The 27,885-nt window shown below is 35.6% G+C and overlaps 1 protein-coding gene across 3 annotated transcripts; it reads left to right on the top strand.

Annotated features, from left to right (window-relative positions):
* The first annotated feature begins 54 nt into the window (after positions 1-54).
* LOC124157115 lies at positions 55-26,025 on the top strand. 3 transcript variants are annotated; one of them, XM_046531618.1, is made up of 7 exons: positions 55-206; positions 6,198-6,272; positions 10,684-10,805; positions 11,583-11,733; positions 11,974-12,128; positions 12,677-12,884; positions 20,655-26,025. In XM_046531618.1, the coding sequence occupies exons 1-7, from the start codon at positions 56-58 to the stop codon at positions 20,780-20,782; spliced, it is 990 nt and encodes a 329-aa protein (XP_046387574.1). In that variant the 5' UTR covers position 55; the 3' UTR covers positions 20,783-26,025. The 3 variants fall into 3 exon arrangements, with proteins under 3 accessions (XP_046387574.1, XP_046387573.1, XP_046387575.1); XM_046531617.1 differs by having other exon boundaries at positions 12,674-12,884; XM_046531619.1 differs by lacking the exon at positions 6,198-6,272 and having other exon boundaries at positions 12,674-12,884.
* Positions 26,026-27,885: the final 1,860 nt, after the last annotated feature.

The raw sequence follows: 27,885 nt of genomic DNA, 5'->3' as shown, positions 1-27,885 counted from the left end.
GGAGGGGGGAGAGGGAGACGAAGAGGAGGGGGAAGATGGGGAGGAGGAGGAGGGGATGGAGGATGACGAGATGGACGATGGGGGCGAGATGGGCTATGGAGACGAGGACCACGGTATGGAGGACAACCAGTCTGGAGGCCCACCGCCCCTCGAGCCTCTCATGTCCGCTGTCGCACGGCTCAAGGAATCTGGAGGCCATACCAAAGGTGACTGTTTCTCTCATTTCATTGTTTCCTTCACAGTGTCGGCATGCAGTGTTGTCTCAAGCCTGGATCAAATGATCATTTTTCTATCCCTTTTGAGTAATAGCTTCTCGCAATAACTTTCTGCACGGGCTTTCAGTCAATCAGTGCACAAAGTCACTACATATTTGCGATTGTAACACCATGTCTGGCTTTTAATGGAATTGTAGTTTAAACATTGAGCACAGAAAAATGACAGAAAAAGTGGTGGACAAAGGGACGGTGGAATGACCGTGTGATTCAGAAATTAATGGGTCAAGTTATCATTTTTTGGGTTATGAAAGGCTGGAGCAAGCGGAGATGAATCAGAGAGGCAAAAAATGATCGTATGATTCAGGCTATACCTTTACAAGCTTATAATAAAAGGTGATACTTTGTGGAAATATGTAATAATAGTAATGTTCAAAATTAATGGGAGTGTGAAGCAATCATATGCCTGTCTTTTTGGCCTTTCTGCATTACTACACCATTCACTTTACTGCTATAGAAGTTGAAAGATGTATGCAAATTTTTTTCTGATGACTCAAACCCCACCACAAGTTAATAACCTTTTCCTTGAAAATGTTCAAAACACATTCTTTGGGGTATTTCTGTACATCCCTAATGTCGACAGCCTCTAATCCCAAAAGTATGTGTGTGGGTGAGCATTCCTTTGAATTAGGGTGTTTTGAGGCAACAAAATTTCTTCCCTATTCATAGTGGCATCTTTGGATTATGCACCCTCTGCACCTAAATTATTAATTAATTTTGTGGGATAATGTTACCTCACTTTTGGCCCCCTCTCAGGTATGATATCCTTGATTAGCTAAAGGATGGTGAATTAGAATCCATTGTAAGCATTGGCAGTGTTCCTGCTTCTGATTAGCTGCACATCTTATGGCAAGGTCCGATTAGATGTGTGAAAAAGAGGCTATAGGTCACATTTAAGAGAAAATGTTTGGGTCATTTGGATTTTGGAAGTAAAATTGCACCTGAGCATAAATTTAGCATAGTAATTTCTATGTGAAAATTTTGCTATCAAGACGTAGCTTTCCTAACTGGAGCCCATGTTGCAGACTTCACACTACAGTGCAACCTCGATATAACGACACCCCACGGTGCACTAATAAACACTCGTTATAGCGAATTGTCGCTTTACCGGAGGTGGAGCAAATAATAGCTAATATACCTGTTGCGAACAGATATAGAGGAACAGGAGTGGTGCGGCGATAGATAAACATCCATCCGATAAATGTAAGCATAAATCCAGACGAAAGGCGATGTTTTTTGTATCACTAAATTTCCTTACTTAAACAACGACTAACTATTCAAACAATTTATAAGCGCCGCACTGAATAAAAATCATGCAAAGCATTGTTTTGTCAATCATTATGCCAATGCACAACCGACGAAGCCATTTTTCTATGCACTTAATTAGTTCATTTACGTGATCATTCTATTATTTTGGTATTTTCCACTGAAAATTCAAAAATGAACTGATAAAACAGTATCGCGGTTATTTAATGCCTCAAATGTTTCCATTGGTGTATGCTTATTGTTTCTGTACGTTAAGCGGCAGTGAAGTAAAATAACGCATTACATTTGTTTCTACAGGCGAAAACGGTGGAAGGTTATATAACGTTCCCGCCTTGGAAGACTTTTTCTATCAGATAATGTAATATCTTCATCATCTACGGTAAAAAGTTTGCTAAGTTTGAAAAATGATGTGATTAAAATTGCCGTTGTTGAAAAAAGTTTCTTTTTGACTTTTACGCTCGCGGCGTATTTGAAATAATACGCTGAGTTTACCACGGCACTGAAAACGAGAGTTAATTGTTCTGTGAGTTCTTCCAGCGGCCACCAGGGGATGCTCGGCTACCCACGTGACAAAAGAGAGCGCCAGTACGACTCCGACCACTGACGCGAATAGTTCACCCTTGTAAATCCGCAGCGGAGAATAAATACGTCAATCCGGACAATTCACGCTGAGTATAATTGCTTCGTACATCCTACATCATCGCTAAGGCGCACTATACCTACTTTTAGAGGCATCATTGCAAGAAATACCTCATACTGCAAGGGTTTTGTCGGGGAGTTGTATGTAACAAAGTTCCGTTTCGTGTATGTTATATGACGCGGGGAATACTTCTGAAGATACTTATGATCGGAGTCCATTCTTCCACGACTTCGGGTTTACACCACAGGCATCACCAGCAATTATGAGGGGAGATAACGCTTTGGTGCTTTGCATTAGTATAATCAACCTTCCGCACTCTTAAAATTCTCGATTCGCAATCTATCCCTGAAATACTCCGCTTTAGGCTTAGGCGTAGCCTCTTTCTCAGAAGTTCCCGCAGATTTGAGTGGACAAAACCACCCGAACAAAGCTCCTTATAACTCTTCATCGTCTGCATTCCTTGGGTGCTTTTGTTTGTTTTTAATTTTGCAGAGCGAATAGGAAGATGAATTAATTTCGAAACTCTCATATTACTCCTTTATTTTTATTTTCTCGCTTAGACGTGTTTGGTGTTTTTTTTGGCCATGGTGACTGCCATCAAATGCTTTCTATTCACGCAACTCACGGACGTGCGGGTATGCTGCAGACTGCTTTCTGCCGCCCGAGGAACAAAAGAAGATGAAGTATTCGCGAATGCTAATGCCACAATATTTTCACCAAAATTAACTACTTATTTATCGAACGACAGTTTACCACATAAATTTGAGACTGAGCACTCCATTAACTTCATTTCTAACAGATCGCTAGCAATTTCAGAGGTTAAGTAGTCTTGATGAAAGTCTTCCGGCGGTGAAACCCTCGCTATGGCGAGAGCCAACACCAAAAGGGTCTCGTAAAAACGAATTTTTTAACATGCTTATTATAGGGTCAATTGAGGGTGCATCGGCTATCTCTCTTTATAGCGGGGGTGTCGCTATAGCCCGTACTCGCTTTAACGAGGTTCCACTGTAATTAAAAAGGTTTGGTACAGGAGATGTTTTTCCTTGAATGTTATGCATGGCAAATTTAATTAGGGGTGCTGTGTCGAATTAAAAAGGTGTGAAATCAAGATTTGATGAAGAGATGACCGCAAGTAAGGTGCACCAACCAAATAATCATGGAATTTCATAAACTTTAGAATATTTATCCACCAAGTAGGAATGCGTAGCATTTCGAGAATTAATATGCACATCAGAGGCTTTAGGTTTTCCTTTATGTTTTCATTTCTCCATCATCTTCAAAAATATGATGTTTAAAAGCTTCTGTTGCATATTTAAATAAAGGAGTCATGGAAAGAAGGTAATATTCATGATTGTATCTTTTTTCTCTCCCCCAAATACTGATATTCATCATGCATCAACATGGTTTGTCCTCCCCAGTTTTTCTGTTTTAAAATTGGATTGTGGTGTTTCTTATGATGGTTTTGAATAAGGTGGACCTTTCTTGAATTCTTTCTTTAATGTTAGTGTTGGTTAATGAAGTTTTTCCATTTCATAATGTGGTCACTTGTCTTATAATTAGGCTTCATAAGAAAATTTCTATTACACAGCAGCATTTATACTCTTAATTTTCCTAACCCTTCTTCTATGGACTTACCAAAATCTGTAAATGCAGTAGTGACGTGAATTCCCTCTCATTTTATCATCATCTTTTTTTTGTTATATAATGCACAGTCATTTAAAGACGTGGTTGTAGTTTTTTTTTACTGTGGCTCCTTCCATTTGCCATGCATACTGTACAAACTAGTTTGGATGATGGAATAATTGCAAGTTCATACATATCAGGTCTTGCACTGTTAGTAGGTGGTGGATAACATAGGGTTTGTGTTTTGTTTTTTTGCATGCCATTGATTAAGATTCTGACATTACCAGTATTTTATGATTTTGAAGGTATTACATGTAGAAATGAAAAATTAACGGCATGTTTGGAGGAATCATTATATCTATACGTTGGAGATATATTCTGGTAAATACATACTTTTTTATGTATTATACATGAATCTATTGTTCCAAATTGTGATTGGAGTGTTTTATTTAAGTGATTGGCCCATTAGGTTTTATGGTAATTAATTGAAGTTCAGCTCAACTGATGTTATTGGAATGGGGAAAATGGCACAGTGATACTTGAAGTCTGCTTTGGATGCATGTGAGGTCATAATAATGCAAAGATTGAAGTAAAAGTTGTACAAAATAGTAATCTTGAGACCTGTACATTATATCAGATGAACTTCTATTCTATATAATCCTTAGAATATGAATTTAATGTCTGAAGTTCACACAACGATTGTGAAGCAAATATTTTTAAAAAATTTAAGTAAGTGTAAGCGGAGAAAGTTTTGTTATTTAGAATTTATTCATGGCTACTCGGATTTAGTGTAATATTTATTTTATTTTGCAAATTTAGTTTTCTCTTGTGGTTTGCTGAAGCCCTCAAAATTCTGTTGAGTTTTTCATAACTGCAGGTGATGCATGTTATAATGAGTCGAGCTTTAAATTGCGCTGACTTTAATGGAAGAAAGTTTTTGGGAATAACTCATCACCGATGGTTCCTAACAACATTTCAACTACTAGTACTGTTACAGGTGAATTAAACAATTTACCTTGAAGAGGCCTCCAGCTCTTGAGGCGAAATAGGGCTGGGACCTGATGCTGAATTCCCAGAGAATGCTCTAATACCAAAGTCAATAACTATCATCCATTCATGACCAGTTTTTTTACACTACAACTGCAGAGTAGATTATGCGCTTTTCCTGAGACAAGGGTCATTTTAACCACTACTTTTTTCTACAACTACATTAGAAGTCTATGACGATGAGTGCTTAGATCCCCTGAAAATTGCTAACTATATCACCAACTCAGCCAATGTCTATAATAATGCTGTCTTTTTAGGTTTTTACAGCTAGGAAAATAGAATATTTGCATTGTTTACATATTATATTTATCCAGATGTAAATGAATTTATTTTACAAAGTTAATTTTTTTATAATTATGTTTTATTTATAAATATAGTCAATTTCTTGCAAAAATTCCTTCATTAATTAGTTACAATGGTGCAAAAAGGTGGAATTCGATCTATTTACTCAGTGATGTCGATCCATCTATTGATATTCATGGTGAAGCATAAAACCCAGTAGTGTTCCACAAACTTTTATTTGCCGTTGACTATTTTCGATGGCTATAGCATCATTCTCAAGACAAACAGTCAAACTCCAAGGCTATTTGACTCATCACAATTTGAGATGTATTCAACATTATACCTAGTTTTAAACCAGCTTAACCATCTGTTTGTAGCCTTAATTCCTGACCTGGTAGTCAACATGTTGTGTCTTTTCCTTAAGAATTACTTCACTGATGGGTATGTAAAATTAACCTGCCAGTTTTTGTACAAGTGATGGTACATACTAATATATAAGTAAAAATGAAACTTATTAACGATACCAGAACCAACAATATGTTAACATTGATTGAGAATTGCAACGAGCTTCGAGAAATCAATGCTGGGGCCAAACGGGGATAAAATTTCATATTGGTCCGTCTTAATGAAAATTCGTGAAAAGCCAGCTACTAGCCTCTCAAAATATGGAAGTATGTATAACATTAAGTGGAAACCAAATAGGCTCCATTTGTCCTGTGCCACGGTTCTAATGTTAATTTTTCAGTAGGTACTCTATCTGAAATCTTTATAAATACACATAGTGTATTCCAATGCACAGTGAGTAAAAAGTTTAAAATGAGTGATATTTTATAGGTCATTGTTCTTGAAAATGAGAATTAATCAGGTTAGGAATTTGTAAATTACTTTTCCTCAACTATAGGCAATATAAATGTAGGAAACGCATACATTAATATTTATGGCAAGGCATGTGACTCTTCAGTTTTTAAATACATATTTCAGAGCTGATTAGTCAAAGTAGGATATCCTCAGATAATTCCCATCTAAATGATTTTCATATTCATTGGTGATATGACTGATTGTTTTAGGTGAAAATTATGAGTCTCCCGCTCCAAACAAAGTGATGCTTCCTCCCTTAGGATCCCACAACACATCAGAAATTGGTAAGGAAGTATAACTTCTGTAGGCAATTAGTGACATGTCATGTTTTTCTCTCAAATGCTTGTATGCATTTCATCATAGAAAGATCAAAATTAAGTTGTGTGGTTCTAGAATGGTTTGGGGAAAGCATGAACTTTGGCATGTTACCATTGATTAGCATGATTGATGGCACTTCATCTTTCAGTAATTCTGGTTGCTATGGTTATTGGTGTCACATGTGCCTTGATTTACGGTATCAAATTAGTTATTTTTTCTGTTTATTATGGTGTGATGTGGTTGTGACTCGTAGGGTGAAAATTTATCCTGACAAAGAGGATGCCACCACTATCGGCCTGCATGATGCTATTTTTTTCTTCTGGTAGCATGGTATTCTTAGGCCGAAGTACAGCAAGGGAATTTCAAATTTGCATGTACATGATATCGTTGTCCTATTTTCACCATCCTGGTTGGAGACGAAATACCAGTGGGTTGACGAAATCTCATGTCATTGTTTTATTCCCTATTATATGTACAGTTTTCTCTGATTTTTGAAAAAAGAAGGGGCAAGGGAGCAAAGGGGTACTCCAAGTGAAATGTTTGACCTAGCCCAAGTGTAAGAGGTGGTGCTACAATGAGGAAAATAGAGGGAAAGAGGAAAAATGTGGCAAATTTTTGGAAAGAGATGTGAACAGAACATTTATAGGGCATTAAGGTAGGGTCATCTGATTCAGTACCACTCTAGACCAGTGAGAATTACACTCCAGGCAGACAACCTTTGTAGGAACAGGAACATACTTGAATTTCTCCTTCCATGATTTAGGTCTGCGTGTAGCATTTCACCAGAAAGGAAATATACTGTCTCAGGGACTAATAATGGCAGCACAAAATTTGAAGGAATACTTTTTTCCCCAAAGAACGTATGTCGTATCTGATGACTTAGAGTTTGAACTCTACATCGTCATTGGAAAATTTGGGCTGTACATTCGTTATATGCAAAAAATTATTTTTGTATGCATAGATTAGTAGTCTTCTCTCAAGTGATGCAGTTTGTGAAGTAGCTTCTTTTGTGTCCTGGCGTTAAATCTATTGGTAGTTTGAGCTCACCAGATGCCAGTGTAATTGCTTGTTTTTGTTCCTAAATTCGCTTAAACATATGAAGAGTTGTGTTCCATCTAGTTGGCTCATCCTGAATTAGTCCATGATTGGGAATTTGGGCCAGTTTCAGGTTTTTTTTTTTTTTTTTCAAAATTTTAACATTTTTAGAAGAATGTTTGAAGTGGCCTACAATTCTTGTGCAGGCTGCTGTTAGATTCACTATTGACTTGCAGTTTAAAAATCCTTCTTTTAATACAAGTTGCAATGTATGTGCAAAGCAAGAAAAATGTCTATATGAAGATCCTTCTAAAGCAGCAACAACATTGCGTCCATTGTCACGAACAACACGTGCTATCTTTTCTTGTAGTCCCCAATCAGATAAAGTCATCTCCAAAAATGTGAGCATATTCACAGCTGAATGCAATACTTCTGGGAACGGGATCACTTTAATGCATAAGTGCTTAAAATCGAATTCCTTGTCAAGGAAATGCACCGTTATACCAAGATAGTCATCTTGAGCATTTCAAGTCTCACAAATCTGTGGTTATTCCTGCAAATTTTATCGTTTTTAGCATACCTTCCACCTTTTCTCTGGTTTGGCTGTACATTTTGGGAATAACACAGTTTGACAAGGTTTTCCTGGATATCATGGTATAACAAGGTTCAAGTAATGCCATAAGTTCGAGAAATCCAACATTTTCTACAATAGAGAAGGGTTGCAGGTCTAAGCAAATCATTTATCCTATTTTTCGTGTAATCATTGTAGACCTGGCGTCTCCAACCTTCAAATTAGCAGTTTTATCCATTAACTTCTTTAAAGTTGGCTGAATGGGAGATAGAAGTTTGGAGGGCTTACGCTTTACAGCATTGCTCGCTGTAAAAACTTCTGCATCAGAAGATGAGGAAGTAGCTGGTAGAGAAGAAGAGCTGTGGCAGTTTTAATCTGTTCTTGAACAGGAACTCCTTGAATCACAAAGTACTTCACTATGACCTGGAGGTGACAATTTGGGTATACATATTAATTGTCAATGGTAAAATTTCACGTGTTCCATGTTTCAGTGATGAAGCCTTCACTCTGGATTTATGTTGTTTATTAAAATGCTTTAATAAATTTGAGGTAGACTTTAAAGCTCCACCATGGGAAATTCTTGAGTGGCAGTGGATACAAACAGCAATTTTATAATTTAAAGGGTCAATATGAAAATGATTCCACACTATCGACATTGTTACGGTCAGAAGAAGTCGATGACCACGTTGTGAACCTAGAAAACTTAACATCCACCCCACTACGGAACTGCAGCATGGAAGAAGCAACCACTGCACTGATTCTATATAATGTGTTCTGTTAATACGATTACGTGGCGCGAAAATTCAAATGACTGTTGGAAACGCGGTCTTATATAAATTTGTGGTTTGAAGTACTACTGGAATTGGAATTGATTATTCGCCTTGGCAAGTACTCATTTTCGATTCCAGTTCTTGGCCGAAAATCGAGGAATTGAAGAATCGAGGAATCAAACTGACCCATCACTAGTTTTAACACATCAGGTTCATTATCAAGAGGGGAGGCTGGACATACAGTCCTGGACATACATGTATATACACAGGGAACTAGTAAGGAGTAAGGGGAAGTGGGATATTGGTAGGAGTGATTAGGTACATGGTTGAGGAAACAGTTGGGCTAAGGATATATAATGGGGAAACCAGTTGGTTTGGTGAAGAAACTGGCAGAGATAAATTTAGTGAATAATTGAAAGGTATCGTTTCATGAAAAACACTACAGTCTTGTGCTGGTCAAACTATCTTTAGATTCAGGCTTCAGTTTTTTTCTAACTTTCTTCTCAATAGTACATTAAAAGCATTTAATAGCTATGATAGACTGTGTTGCCTTAGTGCAGTACAATCTCTGTAGTTTGGGCTTATGGACAAATGGCATCCTAGACTGGCAACCTCCCATCAGACAAAATAGTTTCATCCTTTTCAAGTGCAAAATTTTTCTTTACATAATTTTTTTCATTACTGAGTATGAAGATGTGTCTTTTTTATTCTTATTTGATCTGTGTGAAGTTGTGGTTACCTAACCCATCTTAACAGGAAAAGAAAACTACTTAAGTTATGTGAGGAAGTAAGATTGGGTGACCACTCGAGGAACTCCTTATGTTACAGTAACAGTGTTGTGAATAGTTAACATTGAATTGCTTAATAAATATCATAAAAATATTTAGTAAATCATATTTGTTTTCTGTACTTTTTCAGTAATCTGATGGTTTAGATAAGCTGGCCATGTTATGGTTGCATGTGTGTTAAGTCACCAAGATCCCTCTGCATAGGAAATGCTCAAATCAAATGTTATAATTGCAGGAAACTTCAGTACCCATACATGTGCTTTCATTCCCCTAGTAGTAGTTCTTTTTTTCTATCTTATTATGACTTTTCCTTGACCTTATTTTCCTGTTTTTAGGATACTCCATGTACACAATAAATGTTAATTAGCTGTAGTAGTCTACAATATTTTTTGTTATTTAGCCTATCTTTCATTGAGTCATGTGTTGTGGACTTAGGTTATGAAGATGGGTTGCAATAGCATCTTTTGTTAAATAATTTGTGGCAATTTCTACTAGGGAAACCACTGGCATTTAATTCCTGTTGGTTGTTACCATCGATGATTTTTAGAATTGTACATATTACATTGGGTTTATTCGGTAAAATATGGATCAAGAATTTTGTACAGTAAAACAATTTTTCTTTACATTAATGGTCACAGATACCCATTTTCCATCTTAAACTGTGCTGCTTTCAATACATGTATTAATTAAATCCATTCTTAGTCCAGCAATAAGTTGTATTGTATCCTTTTGTCTTCGGCTTTAAGCTCTAGTTGTCAATGATGTGTTAAATATCTCATTAAAACTTTGTAAAGTTAGCTTTCTATACTAATTATATTAGTATGTCAATCGGGAGTACCCATAGCATTATGATGTGATGATGTAGAGTAAGACGCGTACATTTTCTGGGAAAATTTAATGCTAAAAACAAAATTCCTGGCTAGATCCCTCTTACAGTCAGATTTCTAACAAAAAGAAACCTCTGAAATTTATAGACTTGACTCTTAAGAGTTTCCGTCAATATTATTTGTATTGATTTTTTGAAAGTAGTGACTTAATTTTATTTTTTGCTAGGCATTACAGCAGCATTCGGAGTGATATACCAAACTTTATCCAAATGTTGTGTTTTTGATTGTATGTTTGTGTTGCATGTGTTACAATTTTCTATCACCAATGCTCTCTTACTCATACAGTTTGACCTTCAAATAATTCTTTTTGACTCTTTGAATTCTAGAACGATTGAGAAAAATGGATGAGACCCTTTCCCATGGAGATGTGCTGATCATCGGAGAAACTCATATTACTCCTACCAAATGCCCACCCCGGCAGTTGAAAGGTGTATCTAGCTTGAAGCAGGTAAATTCTCAGTCATATCTTCGTTGTCATGCTCATTTGCTTATCTCTGCAGGGGTAATGAACCTGCACTGTTTCTCACTCATGTGGTTTTGTTAGCAATATTTTGATTGATATTAACCAAATATCAACATAAGCGGCATTCAAATATTATGTATTCACCCCTCAAGGGAGGAGGTTAATGAGTTTGCTTACTTTAGCTTATAAGTGGGAGAGAAGAGGGTCATAACTTTGCTTACATAAGACAGGAAGGTACAACTGCTTAACAAAGAAAGGAGGGATGGCCATGTAGAGCATATTGTACAGTATAGTACAGTGCAGTATTGCCCAGGTAACATGTAGCATTTGGCAAACTAATAATAATTTATCAATAAATACCACTGGAGTTTTTTGGTAGTATTCTTTTTATAATAATTATGTGACATTACTATGGAAATTCTTTAATAAATGGTATATTGTACCCAGTTTTTTTATGTGAAGTAAATAGTATATGAAAATCTTATGCAAGAAAGTGGGGGAGGGTTTTGAAAAAATGCTTATTTTTGCTTTCATGGGGGGTAGTAGGGTCATCAATTATTGAAGATGTGCCTACTTTGTTCTTAATATGTATTCTGATAAATTCATACATATTTGTACTTTTTTCTGTAACTGTTCTATGTTTCAATCTTATTTATTGTAAATTTGAAGTATTTGCTGTTTGATTTCAAACGCCAAAATGTCAAATTTCTGTTTTAGATTCTGCATGTAAATTATCCTTTCCTTCTTATTTCCTAATTACAGGAATTCCAAAGTCATTCGCAGAATGATATATCTGTTAATCCTGTAGGGAATCATTATGGAATGGATATGAATTATAGAATGGATATGCAAAGGAAAATGGAAAATGAACGACTTAGAATTAAATCTATTGATAGATTAAAAACTGAACCAGGTAAGACCATAGCTTTACTATGTTTTATTGATGTTGTATAAATATGTTGTCCTTAAATAATTATTACATACTATTGACTCTTAATTATCTGTGCTAATGGAATTAAGGCAAGATATAAGTACTTCTTAGTACATACTAGGGAGTACTTATTGATCAGTTACTTTAGAATGCCATACTATATCTTATTGTCATCAATATCTTCATTCAAGTGTTTAATGAACCATCCATTTTTATTACCAGCTTACAATGATCCCATGGTCAATATGCGGCATTCTGCTCCTTACGCAACTAATTCAGCAATGCCTAACAATATGCCTCAACAAGTGCAGCAGGGTGATTACTCAATGATGAGTCATCACTATCACGATGGTGATCACATGCTGGCTAGTCACCAGGTTGGTCTGCTTAATTTTGTCTATTTGTGGTAATGAGCTTTTCAAGCATGAAATGTACACTTTGATAGTAACATATCATTTTCTTTGTTTTGTATGTTCAACAGTGAAAAATGTTATATTCTTGCGTCAGTTTGTTGTCCCTTAAGCTGTTCAACATTAAGGTCATCAGATGTAAGATCCTAAATCCGTTGGAGGCTTGAAAAGTCTTGTTTTATTTTATTTTTACTTGCAGTTAATACTGCAGGTAAAGTAACCCATGCTTGACACTAGAGATGCATTCTTAAATAATGTCATCTGAAATGGATCTTCCTCATCTTCTTTTTAAATCATGTTACCTCATGACATTTTATAATTTATTCCACGTTATTATTTCCATAACATTTTTCTGGTCCTTAAAGTGCCACTGCCCATATGAATAGGCATTTCATATGTTTTCTTGCCTCCCTTTATTGTATTCTTTGATGTTTTTTGTCATAAAGGCCATCTTAGCTTTGGCTGTAATTAATGAATGACCTTGATTCTCACTACTTTTCTCTCCTTGTCAGCAGGATGTCAGTGGCATGCCTGGTGTAGGTGTGCCAAACCTCCCTCCAGAGCTCCATTTGAAGATGTTAACATGCCCTGATTTTAAAAAGTACACGAACATGCTTCTTGTGGCAGTATTTGGACGAGATGTGTTGGCCAGCCACTGTCTAAACGGAAGCAAGGGGAGTTCAAAGCCCCGCCTGGATCGAGATAAAGTTACTCGAGTTATTGGTATGTTGGTCATGCATGACTTTATCTCATTGCTAAAATATTTAAGGTTTAAATAGGCTCAATTTTACTAATAAATATTATTATTCACCAAGGCTAGAGCTAGATGGGAGAGTTTATTGGAGGGGTAAGTTTTAGGGATACTGTTCATCTAAATGGTGTACAGTTTTGGCATTATCTTCCTTACATTTTGGTTAGGGTTTAACCACCCTTGGCACCCTCACTCCCCATTGACTTCTTATTCACTTACGAGGTGTGTTCAAAAAATATCGCGACTTTTGTGTTTTTTTCAAAAATTATTTATTTATTCATGAATATCTATTTTGTCCCCTTCAAAGTAATCCCCATGAGATATTATACACTTGTGCCAACGGTTTTTCCAATCTTCGAAGCACTTCAAAAAATCATTTTTTTTATCTTGTTCAGCTCCTCCTTCGATGCCGTCTTTATCTCGTCAATCGTAGCGTAACGTCGTCCTTTCATGGGTCTCTTCAGTTTAGGGAACAAGAAAAAGTCACAGGGGGGCAGATCTGGGGAATACGGTGGCTGCGGCATCATTAGTGTGTTTTGATTTTGGCCAAAAAGTCGCGCACAAGCAACGATGTGTGAGCAGGGGCGTTATCGTGGTGCAAAAGCCAATTTTTGTTCTTCCACAAATCCGGGCGTTTCTGGCGGATTGCTTCGCGCAAATTGCGCATAACTTGCAGGTAATATTCCTTATTGACCGTTCTACCCTGTGGCAAGAATTCATAGATATTCACGAATAAATAAATAATTTTTGAAAAAAAACAAAAGTCGCGATATTTTTTGAACACACCTCGTATGACTTGCGGGAACTGCTATATACAGTAGAATCCTGATTTAAGGTTTTTCAGGGGGGACAAAATTTAAAACACTAAATGCAGACAAACACTAAATGAGGACCTGCCATTTTTTTTTTCAGGTTTTAAGGTCTGTAATGATTGAAATGGCTTTTTATGGATAAAAAGTGTTATTTTAAGTAACTAAAAGGTGCTGAATGCAGCAAAAAATTCTTTAATGAAATGTTCTCTGCCCTATGAAGGTTGGATAATACTTTTCAGGAATCAGCTAAAAAAATGGGTGGTAAAAATAAGCAATGAGAGGATGACAATTGTTTTAATGAAATATTTTAAGAAAATTCTAATAAACATCAACTTAAAAGTATTCCCACACGGATTACTATTATGGACATTAGTGATTCCATTTTTATGCATATTTCAGAGGTCTCGATGAAATTTAGAATTTTTTCTGTAAAAGTGACATGTAGGTGACTATAGCATTTCTAATATAATAAGAAAAGGTGTAGGTAGGTACTCGAAAAATCATGAGGAATGAGTGAAATAAAGGGACAGCAGAAGATTGCTAATCCCGAATTCTCAACTACCGAATATCTAGTAAAAGGGAGGTTTCCTGGAATTTTGCCAACTTAACGTTTTCTGTTGCCTCGGCGAAACAAGGTATTTATCAGCCTTTAAAAAGCCTCCTATGCGCACATTTTGGATTTCGAGGTCATCCAAAAAAGTAGAAACTTATTTCTAGTATGCGTACAAGTCGATGGTGATTCAACTCGATGATAACACCAGATTCGTTGCCATATATCCATGGCCTCATGCAGGTCGAATGGAGCCGGGAGAAGTTGCTTACGCAGCGTGCTGATCACCTTGACTCTGACTCACCTTGTTTCTCGGCAGCTTTTAATAAAATTTGGTTGGACCTTGAATAACGATTAGCTAAACTCTGTTAAGTGAAAAGGTTTAATCTTCAACAGAACTGGATTTCATCCGAAAAATTGTCAGTGCCTCTGGAGTTTGGCAATTTCGTCAGGATTATGATGTCGAAGTCAACCACCAAGGGATACCTGCCGGATTTTCGTATTTTTCCGCGCTCGTCTATTCTACCGTGAGTATGCGGTGATTTTTTTTCCAGCATGAGCGATTTATTTAGAGTCATGGACCGTGATAGTTCGTCAAAACTCCGATTGTCATTCTCTTTTGACATTAATTAGCACCAGATAAATATTTTTGAATCGACAGTGATATCAACCAGCCGCATGTCGATAAATTGGCTCCGGGATATCTTAATTACGATGTAAAATAATGTTGTTCCGTAGGGAAAGAATGCTCACTCACGGTCATGACAGGGGAAACACTTCCTCAGTTCTTTCGCTGTTCCTCCGTGGAAACTGACCTTGGAATGGATTATAGAAAGAATCTTCTAGTGAACTGCGCAATTGATATTGGGCCTCCTCTTTTGAAAAGAGAAAGTAGCTGAAAAAATATGTATAAGTAAATGACTGAAAAAATATTGGGCCAATAATCGACTGCCCGTAGGTAGTAGGTTTCAACTCTATAGAGTTGAAAGGGGCATGAGCCATCAATTGAAAACATAACGAGAAAACCATTATTGTAGCGGCCCTTGGAGGATAACTCGTGTCATCAGTCGTCACGTATCATCGAAGTCAAGTTCAAGAAGTGAAGGATAAGGTAGTTCGAGGTTATTAAGGGATGACTTTGCTCCATTAGATCGGATCTGATACAAAAAGTGCCTGGTGTTTGGATCAGAAGGGGAGCGAAACATTACGAGAAGAAAAATCACCCAGTTGCGAGTGAGCGAGTGTTGCGCTGCGCTCGCGGAAGAAAGCAGTTGAAGAAGCGTTCCCCGGTAGATTCTATCGACTCTTGGTAAACTTCCATGAGACTGTTCTTGTTGATGAGCATAAATTCGAAGATTTGGATGAACCGTCATGAAAAAACGTTAAATCGGGCAAAAAAATCTTGAGCGGGACAAATTTTTACGACCATAAATGCGGAAAAACGCAAAATGCGGAAACACTAAATACGGATAATTTTTACATTGTCCTAATAGAGAATGAATCGGGACCCAAAAAAATAAACGCTAAATGTGGAAAAACGTTAACTGCGAAAACGTTAAATCCGGATCCGACTGTATCTACAGGCGGTCCCCAACTTTTGCGCACAATGTGTTTCTGAAAACGTGTACGAAAGTCGAGCCATTGGGTTTCATGATAATTAGGGGTTACGTTCCAAAAGTGCAAAATATACAACTTAAAGCTTATTTTTTGCACAGATGTTATATTTATTAACTAATGTTTAATAATAAATTTATAAAATCCCCCACGTTACATAATGTATCTCGAAAATACACAGAAAATGTAAATAAATGTTAAAAAAAACAAGAATCCCGTTACAGGTACCAAGTGAAGCTTCCTCTCGGTATTTAAGTTGATATTTCACTTATAATGTCCGTTATAAATAAAAAGACAAAAATATTGCAAAAATTTCCTGCAAAAAAATATCGAAAAAAATAATTTAAAAAATGAAATAATGAAAATAAACTAATGGAAAAAATTTAATAAAACAAATAAATAAGAACTAAAAAAATAAAATAAAAAATATTTATAAATAAAGAATTGATATTCACTGAAAAAATATATATTTTACTTTCTGTGGACTTTTTTGCAAATCAACAACTGTTTTAGTACAGTGGAACCTCGTTAAAGCGAGTACGGGCTATAGCGACACCCCCGCTATTACGAGAGATAGCCGATGCACCGTCAATTGACCCTATAATAAGCGTGTTAAAAAATTCGTTTTTACGAGACCCTTTCGGTGTTGGCTCTCGCCATAGCGAGGGTTTCACAGCCGGAAGACTTTCATCAAGACTCCTTAACCTCTGTAATTGCTAGCGATCTATTAGAAATGAAGTTAATGGAGTGCTCAGTCTCAAATTTATGTGGTAAACTGTCGTTCCATAAATATAATGATTGACGAACCAATGCTTTGCATGATTTTTATTCAGTGCGGCGCTTATAAATTGTTTGAATAGTTAGTCGTTAATTGAGTAAGGAAATTTAGTGATGCAAAAAAACATCGCCTTTCGTCTGGATTTATGCTTACGTTTATCGGATAGATGTTTATCTGTCGCCCTGTTCCTGTGTATCTGTTCAAAACAGGTGTATAGGCTGTTATTTGCTCCACCTCCGGTAAAGCGACAATTCGCTATAGCGAGTGTTTATTAGTGCACCGTGGGGTGTCGTTATATCGAGGTTGCACTGTATGTAAGTTTCTGATTACACAAACACCACACTACCCCAAAACAAATGTGCAAAATTAAATTGTAATGTAATCTGGCTGGTTGTGGTAAACATGGTTTACCGGTACAGCATTAATGCAACTTCGGCACGACATTTAATGTGAATCAAACTTGATTGTAGAACTACGATAGACTGATTAAAAAGAAAAATCGATATTTCAATCACGTTTCAAGGCCGAGTCACGTGCAGATACAGTCCACACATTTTTCTGCACATGTTCCTTCGAAGTACAATTATTAATTGGTCCGTGTGCCATGACAGCATATTGACCTTAAGCCTGTGATTGAAATTAGACATTAACCCTGGCAAAAAATCAGGCACTTCTTCACTTCCCTGCCACCCTGCTCTCTCCATTGTCCCACTCACACCCTTTAGCCGGACCTGAATTTTGTTAGCTACAGGCAACGTCATAAGAGACAGCACTTTCATTGCTGCGTTTGCATTCAAGGCATCTGTTGCATTTGTTACATTTTTAGTTAACGTGCGGCTGATGATTGTTACGTGATCAATATTTCTGCTTAAAATACCTTATCTAAAAACCGTGAATTTGATGACATTTAGACCGTGAAAACCTGGAAAAAACCGTGAATTTTATAATGTAGGTAGAGTGGGAACCCTGTATTAGCACAATGTTTAACAATGGTGTCTAACTGGCTAGGTGTTTAACAATGACTTTCGAGCATTGATATTACTCCTATATTGGATTGAAATATTAGTAATAATTGCACATAATTTAAAAAAGAATGGGACCAAACATGCATTCTGGCAAAACTCGATGTCCTCGCAGCTGAGCTTCTTGGAATGCAGCATTTTTTTCCGAAACAGATATCAAGTCACAATTTATGAGTTATGCAATGAATCTCTCTTGTCACAGTCACAGACGACGTGATATTTTCTCAGGATATTTGGTTTCTCCCTGCTAGCCATTCAAATTCATCCGGTTATCTGGTGAGAACTTTCAAAGACGGACTGAAAATAATTGACAAAGAAGAAGAAAAGAATTTGGGGGAGAAGCGCCTGAACACTGCAGCATCTGCTAGCATATGACAGTAGGAGTGGGGTTAGAGCGAGCTACCTGTTGAAAAAAAGAAGTTGGATGAAGCCAAGTATGAGATGGGCGTGCCACTGAAATGGCATTTGATAGATAAGGATATTTTAACCAGACAGAAATCCATCGTAGCAGTGTAAATACCGAGACGGCATGCAATCATTTTTTCGTGAGTTAGTGTTTTCCCCTTAGGGTGTTTGAAAGAGGTGTTAGTCGAATGAACAATATGCCCTAAGTTTTTCCATAAAATTCAAAAATTCCATTAATCAGCTAAATTCCTGTGTGAATCCTTTAAAGAAAATCACAATTTCTTCCCAAAATCCTGCATTTCCTGCTGCATTGGCAACTTGGTCAAACATTCCTGCATTCATTGTTTTCCCGCATTCGTTTTTTTTTTCATCCATCCACTTGAAAAACGATAGATCGAGGTTCCACTGTGTATACAATGCTAAAACAACTTGTAAAATGGCTTTACATGGAATATATCCACTTCGACTGAGGCAAATTTACCAAATCTTTTTGTGTCAAAGAGAGGCAGCTGATGCATGGTGGTTATTTTGAATCACTTGTTATGACTTTCATTTTCCCTGTATGAGATTTCCTGAATTTTCTGACCCATATAAACCCTGATTTTAAGAGTAACATGCGCTGCCAGAATGCATTATACAGTAGACTCTCTTTATTACGAAGTTCACTAGACCAAAAAACCAGAGGTTCGTAATAACGAAGTTTGTATGAATGTTTCTTTTATGAATCATCGAAAGAAGAAAAGCATACTTCTTGTCCCTTCAGTCTCCGGCACTTAAAATCTTCAGAGTCAAGTGTAATATATGCAATTGAATTATGGGCTAGTCCTCGATAAACAAGGGAGATGCATTTCGACACCTTATCCTAAGTTGATAAACCGATGCAAGGCATCGAGGAGAGTGGTTATCCTGCAGAATGCAACACTATCACAATCGTGCGTTAAAGCACGATTGTGACGAACTGATCTAGCTTGCAACATAGGCAGAGCCGAAAAAATCGCTGTCCATGGGAAGAAAAAATGGGCGAAATGCTGAACAGTTCCCGACTTCACACCGGATTAAATGATACATTGTTCAGATTATGCCCAAAGTGCGAGTTCCTCTACGCCACATCGTGTCACATCGGCTTACTCCAAAGGCACCAAATTTGAAATTTCGGGTGCGCTTGAATTTTTCAAATGTTCGCATCTCTGAAAGTTCATAATTCCAATGTGCGTAGATAGAGGACTAACTGTACGTCCAATCTACGAGGGTTAATGAGTGTGCCACCATAATTACACTGGAATGAAGCTTATTATATGATGTTGCGTGCACATTTAAGTATCTCCTACTGAAGAAAGAACCAAAATTGATGCTCTTGAGCACAGTACAAGAAGAAGACTTAAATGTAGATCAATGATGATAACGTAGCGTAGTGTATATACACCTAAATGCCATAGCTTTTTCGCGGAACTTCATAATAAAGTTCATTTTGTAACCGCCGGGACCGGGACTGAGGTTCGTAATTTCATAGTAACAAAAATTTTGTAAAAACATTTAATTTACTATAGGTTGGATGGACCTTTTCGTCGGGACCAACTAATTGCTTCGTAATAACATTGTTCGTATCAACGAGAATCTACTGTATTCGAAATTTAACTGCCTGTATTGATGCAAGCAATTCATGCTGTTTTCATGCAATGGTCTAGATCGAGAACTAAGGGTAAAAGGGTATTTCATTGGAGCCGCGGCTCTTCTGTTGTACAGTCCCAGGCAGAAAAACCTTGCCACCCAGAAGACGAAAATTCCCAAATTTTGAAGCTATAAAGTCTTAAATTTGCACTGACTTGGCGACGTCACTGACCTACACCTCCTCTCCAAAGAAAAAACACTCCAGGCAAAAGGAAGAGGGCCTTCTTCTCTATTTGTAACAATGAGTTTTGAAGCATGCAGAGGAGACATTTTGACCTGCAGTTTGTATGATGGGATTCAGGTCAAAATTTTCACCCCTACATGAATGAGAATTCTTCTTGCAGTTGGGTAATGAAGTTTCCTAAAGCCATCCTATCATCTGCAGAAAGTATTTTTGAGCATAAACCATGGCAGAATACCATATTTGAATATATCGTGAGCTACTTGGAATAACCCATAATGTTTGGGGAAAATCAAAGGATTTGAATTTTGGAAACTTAAAACAACCATATAAATGTATTAAAGTCAAGAAATTGGCCCACATATTAATATGGTGGTGTCACTTTCTCAAGAAGTGATATACAGATGAAAAAGGAATGAGAAAGGGATTCCAACAGCGCCCAATATTCCAAGGCAGTTACCCATCTAAGTACTATGTGAGCCAGACTTGCTTTACTTTATTGGTCAGGCAAAATCAGGAGTTTTCACCATGGTATGCCCATTTACTGATATGTGCTTGACAATGTTATCTCTGTACATAGCCTAACCGAATTCCAAATAACATACAGTTATAGCTATAAACTACATACTAATGCCCTAATTCTCGTAAACTTTTGATGTTTGTGTTTAACATGTTGGGCATGAATCATTTAACAGATTTCTTTTCCTCATAGCTACTGTGATGCAGAAATTTGATGTCCCGGCCAGTACAGTCCGTGAAGCCATCCGTGTGAAGCTCAACAATGAGGATAAGCTGAAGAAACGAGCCAGAAGAGCCACACTCGCCATGCTTCCTCAGTAAACTTAGTATTTGCATCATGAGGCATGTCTTTGTGGTTTAATTTTGACAGCTGTTATATATAGATATACATATACATATTATACACACATGTATGTATTTGGTGAATTATTCAGTGCATATTTTTCCATTTGGGAGTCATATAATTTCTTTTTTTAATGTCCCTGAAAAAGCCTTTTGGGTATACATCTTCTTGGTTCTTTGTAGGTTGTTACATGATTTTTCAAGACCAATACCACTATATTTAGCTCCTTTTATATTTATTTTCAATTTTCCTCTGTGTATATAGTACAGTATTGACCTTGGGTAGAAGACAGCTAATAGATGTTAAATGAAGTTTTTAAATAATTATTTTAGAAACTTTTTCATATCTAGAATAAATTAGTCAATAAAGTCTTTCATAATAAGGCTATGTACTAATTAGGCTTTTAGCATATTTATTTGACATATCATAGCCATTTTTGGTTCATGCATATTGATAAGGCATATCCATAATAATGTATGCTATTTGATCTAAAATATATTTATAGTAAATTATTAAATTTTAATAAGATCAAATGAGTAATACATTTCAGAAGAATGTTGTAGATATATCATTTAGATCATATAGTTGTCGGAGTATCATTGATGACAAAATAGTATTTTAAACATTATCCCAAAATTTCATAAATCCTCCTCTAATATTGGGAGCACAAAAATTAACATTACACCATTATTCATTATTAACTTCATAAGAACCTAGCCAATTAATTTGTTTCCATTTTCTCTCTTTGACATAATTTGAAGAACTACCGTTTTCAGGCATGCATTTTTATGCATGTTCGGGTATGAAGTGCTAATTTTTACTCTATGCTCTGAATTTATAATCAGATAAATCATTTTTGGTAAACCAGATCGGATAAACCAGATTTATGATCATTAATGTATCTAAGGTGGTTTGAAGCTTGTAATAGTAACTCAGATTTACCAACTTACCTCTATGTTGGCTACATTTATTGCATTATGACTTTGCAGGTGCTCCTTTAATTCATCATGCCAATTATTTATTCATTTCATGAAATGAAGAATTTCTGGTTCATTAATATAACGTTCAGAATTGAATTCCTTATCATTCATGGTTTGACATGGCTAATTTCATGTATTGCCGATTATGCATCATTTTAGGGATGTCTCTCTAAATGCTAAATGGCCAGTTTCCTTTGCTTAATGGCACACTTCTGGCTATAATAGGACGCAAGTACAGGCCATCTGAACATTAGCATCGGTGATCATTTTTTCATGTAAAGCTAATCGTACATACTCCATCATATTCAAATAAAAAGAAATAACAAATATTGGTGGTGGCAAAGCATTGTTTTGTGTGAAAAGAAATTTATTTTGTATTAAGATGTAAAACTTTATTACTATAGAGGTTGTGAGCATTAGGATCCAAGAACATTTTATAAAATACTGCTGGAAATAGCAGTTACAATGTACAAATACACTTATTGTACTGTTTTCATCCAAGACTTGATGTGAAACCTCCATTCTAATTCTGCTCTTAAGATCTGATAATGTTTGTCTTCAAGCATCATAATTATTATTATTATAAGAATGCAATAAGTCTCATGCAAGGCATGCTGAAGTGCTAGAATATCCTTATATAATTATATATATATTATCACAATGAGACTTTGGTACAAAATAGTGACAAATAATAGGTTTCATTTAAATGGGTGTGAAATTAGTTTTGCATGGGTGTTATTTATAATAATTTAATTTCTCACATTTTATATATTTATTGAGGTCAAGGCCACACAGACCAACTTTCTTTTATATGTATATGGTTGTATGTGTGTATATATATTGGATAACGTTTTTGTCACGTCTGTACCGTTGATATTGAGAACTACTATTTGAGAGGGCATCTACGGTGCCTCTTCAGGGCACAATATTACAAATGTTTCAAACTTCGCCTGTGACCTAAGTGTTCTATGGGCTGCTAATTTTCAGCTGCTTCTTTTTTATATAAGTCGAGAGTGTTTTACTTGTGCAAGTCGTAATTTAAAGAAGCCACAATTACAACTCACTCATACTTCCCAAGTTAGCGTTTGAAGGCAATGGTGCAAAACTGCACGAGTAGCCAGGAGTGGTGATATCATTTTTTGGGGGAATGGCACTCCATGATCCCACCCATTTTCTATTTCTGTCCCTTTCCCAAGTGTCCTCTTAGTGTTTTACATTCATTCGTGTCTAGCTATATATTCCCAAGACCTCTACGCCTGTACTTCACTCTAGTGTGGTCAGCTCTAGGTGTGAAATTCCTTTCAAGTTCCTTTCAATCCATCTCTTCTAAGCTAATGGTATTTCACAAAGAACTTACTGCTTGATATACGTTAAAGTCGTATGCTGACATTGATGGTGAAAATAGTGTGCATCTTATAAGGAAATTGTCTTGTTTGTTTGTAAGGATGAGTCGGTTCTACTTGTTGTCGGTTCGGTTCCAAGCATGAGTTTTCGATTCTATTTCTAAATCAAGTGTTTCATTTTTATTGCCTAACTTTCAAAATCTATAAATGGTTTTTTTGCAGTGGTATTATGAATACCACCTAAAACAATATATCTAGTTATTTTGCAATTATTAAATTGGTTAATTCAATGATATCACTCCATTTAAAGTCAGTAACGTAAATTATGCTAAGAAAAAAGCTCTGAAACTTGTTTTTGCACTTATTATTTGGATACTGATTCGTCTTGGCTTCTCTTCCATTTTCGGTACCAAGCTTAAGAGCTGGTGGAATCGAAGAACGAAACTGACCCGCTACTATTTTTTTTTCTTTCTTGTTTTTGGTATTGTGAAGGACATTTTATGTTTCCTCTCAGTATGTTATTTAGCAGAGAAATACTTTTGATAGGATGCAAAATTTTTGCTGTCAACAATTGGATTATTAGATACCTTACTAGGAAGGCCTTTTCACTTTTTCGCAAGTTTCCGAGCAGTTTTCCAATGATATTCACTTATTGAGTAGAAGAAAGTGTTAGGGTATAGTAAACTACTCTTTTTGTAAATTTGAAAAAAAATATTATTATTTCATGGTATTGAATTACTGCTTCACTTCTTCGTAATTTAATCCGAAACCCACAATTGACAAGTAATCATTAATAAATGAGTGATCTTAGAATACTGGACTCATTATGTATGGGGTAGACTTTTTCATTATAATACAATTATGTAGTAGGGTGTTTTAGGTAATATTTCAAAAAAGTATTTTGTCAATAGAATTTGTTGGTGTCTGCATCTCCATTTATCATTGTAAATAATGTCTCTTAATATATCCTGGTGTTAAATTTTTAATTTGGCCTGGCTGCTGCTCAAATGATAGCCAGGCCCCTCATTTTTAAACCGTAGCAAGTGATGTTTCCCTCCCGATGAGTATATAATGAAAAGATAACAATTTGAGCCTCCTTGTTATTCCCACAATGAAAAGCCATATTATTGTACAAAGTTTGCTACAATTAATGTACTCTTGCCAGCTTCCTTAAACAATTGTCTTTTGAAAATTGATTATAGCATGACTTCTAGTAAGATTATTTTTTATAAAATGTAAATTTAAATGGATGATTTCTCAAATTTTAGATGAAGTTGTTTATTACAAAATATATTGATAAAATGTTCCAAATGATATATGTTGGATAATTGTATGTACTTCCATTAATGACTTCCAGTAATTGCTTTGACTGCTATAGTGCAAACATGTATTTGGCATGCATTTTTTTACTTTTATGAAAATGTTGTTCTAAACCAGGTAGGGGTATTTTTCATACAAATGAGTAAAAGTACAGCTGTTGAATTCTAAAAATATACAATTTTACTGGAATTTGAGGAAAATTACAATTCCCATCTCCAAGCTCTCACTCTCAGTCAGTTAGGTTTTCTTTGTATGAAAACATTTGTGCACTTATGACATGCTATCTTAAATCCATAATACATGTTCACAGTTTTAAGAATCATTTGTTCGTGTATTTGCAAATGATTTTTATGCAGTTGTTGGACTTATTGGCCTGTCTTTTCCTGTCAAGTCAATTTTGAAGTCCTCCGTTAATACACTCAGGTTCTGCTCAGGATAACGACCTAATTAATTTTGACCATGGCTTAAATATTATTTCTTGATTCATTGTTAGGCAGTAATTTTTGTAAAAGATTTCTTGTGCTTGTCAATTTCAAGTTATTAGAAATGTGTAATATAATGCAGAAATATATTTTATTTTTTAGATGCATCATTCTTGTTCCAGGGTACATTTTCATCTCTTGGAAACAGTTTACAATGTGAAATTTCGCATCTCTTAGTTTTTTGAAATCTTACATTACCTTGAAGGTAATGCAAATTTTCTATACTTTTATAGTTCAAGAGAAGTTTTTGAAATTCCATTATAAATTGCTGTCTTGTTTACTAAAATGTTGAACACAGGTGGGATTATTCACTTTTTAAACTCTTATTATATTTATTAGATAAAATTTTAAGAAAACCATTTTGGAAATACAAAAGTGCAAATCCCCTCAGGGAATAACAATACCAAGCACCAATTTTACCTCATGTGCTAGTTCCTTAGGTGGTAATGCATCGAGAGAGACAAAAAAGGAAAAGTAAAGCATTGTTTTACTTGATTTTTCTGGGTGACTGATCCCTTGCCTATCTTTAAAAGGTTTACAGTAGCTCTGCTTTCATAACTTCAAGAGTGGCTTGTTATACTAGCCACTATAACAAATGGTACAAAATGCCCAATCATCTTTCAAAAGTGAGCTATTGTGTGCCAATCATATTGAATCACCATAGTACAAAACTTTGGAGTGTTTTTGCAGTTGTGTAGGCCTTAAAATTTGAAATTTAGGGAATGAAATTGTGTTAGTTTGTTAATAAAATCAAATGCAGTACAAATTCATTGTTTACAATATGTATGCTTTTATTCTGCCACAAATAACTTTTTAGAGATATAAGCTATCTTTATAAAAATAGAATATTTCGATGGAAATGTTGTTATCTAAATGTGTTTGTTTATTGTGTGCTATCTGTACTACATATGTATGTAAATGTGATGGGAAAGGTGACTAACCAATTCTTCTCTGACAAGCACCTATATCCTGTGTTTATTTCAAGCCACTGTATGTATTATTTCAACAAATCCTGATTGTTATGTTTAAATATAACTATATCACATGTAACAGTATTATAACTGTGTGGTGGAATAAATGTCTTCTTGTGGGTGTTTCTTCAGTGTGTTTTTGGCTTCCTCTTCTCCCTCAAGACTAATTGGTTTTATATTATTGAAAAAATTTAGTTGGCCACCTCAAGATATGCTAGGGGATTTACGTGTTTTTATGATTCTTCTATTTGTTTTTGTTCTTTGTGTATGTTAAAATGCCATAGGTGGAAATAATGGAATATTATAAGTAAATGTGTACTATTAATATATTTTTATTTCTTATGTGCATACATAGTTAAGTATTTGATATTACATGTATTTTCAAGTTGCATATCCTGAATATTCAAAAAAATTATTTTTCTTATTCTTTTTCATTCAGAATGAATACTTTCCTGAATTGTAATTTGTGAACACGCTTGTGTCACTTTTATTTTTCTGAAATGGCTATAATGTACGTTTTCATAGGCTGTATTTTTTTGTTCTTTTATCCAATAGTCTTGTAACCTATATTTTCTTTTAGAGGAATTAAATGATTAAATGTCAAAATACTTTCAGTATATAGTAAATGCAGTAGAACACAGATCATCCGTTGCACTAGTAAATGTTCATGAGATTACCCGTGTATCGGTCCCTCCAAGTCCCTTTCAGCTCTAAACTGCAGAGAACAATCTTTTTATGGGAAGGAATCAAAATAAGCAGAGATATAGTAATGCTCTAAAATCAAGGTCAAAACTGACAAGGAAGTTAAATGGGAGTATTCATCTTTTTTGATATTTCGATTTTTGGTTTGTTTTCTGTTGTGTCATAAACGGAATATCAGTGCTCTGCTGCATACGCTTCCAATGAAGAACCTGTGCACCATTTATTATTTCTCTAGATGTTCCTCACTGATCTTTTGTTTTTTTTATTGTTTCAAATTATTGGGTGAATGCAAGATTAAATGGAATTTTTTCCACCTCACTTTTTCAGTAGAGGATCAAATGCATGGATTTAAGATATTTGACCATACCCATGGATTAGAGATTTAACCCAATTCTATTTTTTCATTTGCTTTGACATACCAATGTCCTTCAAGTTGCTGAAAATTATTCAACAATTTGAGTGATAAAATTAATGGTAAAAAAATGGAAACTGGTAATTTCAAAGTTAAATACATTTTTTAGAGTCATAGCCCTCCTGCAATCTCCAGGAGTTACAGTATACTTTCAGGAGTTGGCTCTTTTAGTAACTAAATGTTTTATTCTCAACATGTATATTTTTTGTGTTTAAATAAGGTCTTGTGTGTATTTTGAGTGTTTACTAAGTTCATCAGATACAAGAATACATAGCCTTTTATCTACCACAGTTTCCCCATGTACCTATGTACTTCTTATCTTTCTTAATGTTAGCATTGATATCTCTATGTGAGACTCCTTAGCATTCATATTTATTTGAATGAACTCTTGTAGGGTTGTGCTTCTATCATTAGTGCATGGCATAAAATATCTCGTACTGAGAGACCAAGCTAGCAAACCTTTGTTGAACCCAGGACTGCATTCTTAGGGTAAATCTAACCTTCTTCCTGTGGAGCTACATAAAGCTGCTGGAGTATGTATAGGTCAGACTTCCAGGTCACTGAAATTTTACTTAAGTAAACAGTGCGACAGTTACAAATATCCAATGCCTTTATGCTGAAATAGCACGACCTGGGTTTCAGCATCTAATGCTATCATCAGGTGTCCTCTATGCTGGGTTGGAACACATCCAGTGGGGGAACATGCTTTTCATTTACCTTTGTAGATCCAACATTAATCATCAGAAAAAAATTGGTACTTCCCTTTAATTACAAAGAAGTCATTGAAACGTTCGGGAGACAGTGAGGGCAAAGAAGAGAACAGATTTTTTAATGTTAAATTTCACATCTAATATCATTTTGTATTTGTTCC

The sequence above is a fragment of the Ischnura elegans genome, chromosome 4 (genome assembly GCF_921293095.1).
Source record: "Ischnura elegans chromosome 4, ioIscEleg1.1, whole genome shotgun sequence".
Classification (NCBI taxonomy): Eukaryota; Metazoa; Arthropoda; class Insecta; order Odonata; family Coenagrionidae; genus Ischnura; species Ischnura elegans.
Note: the sequence above shows the minus strand (reverse complement) of the source record. Positions and strands in the feature narration are given on the sequence as shown.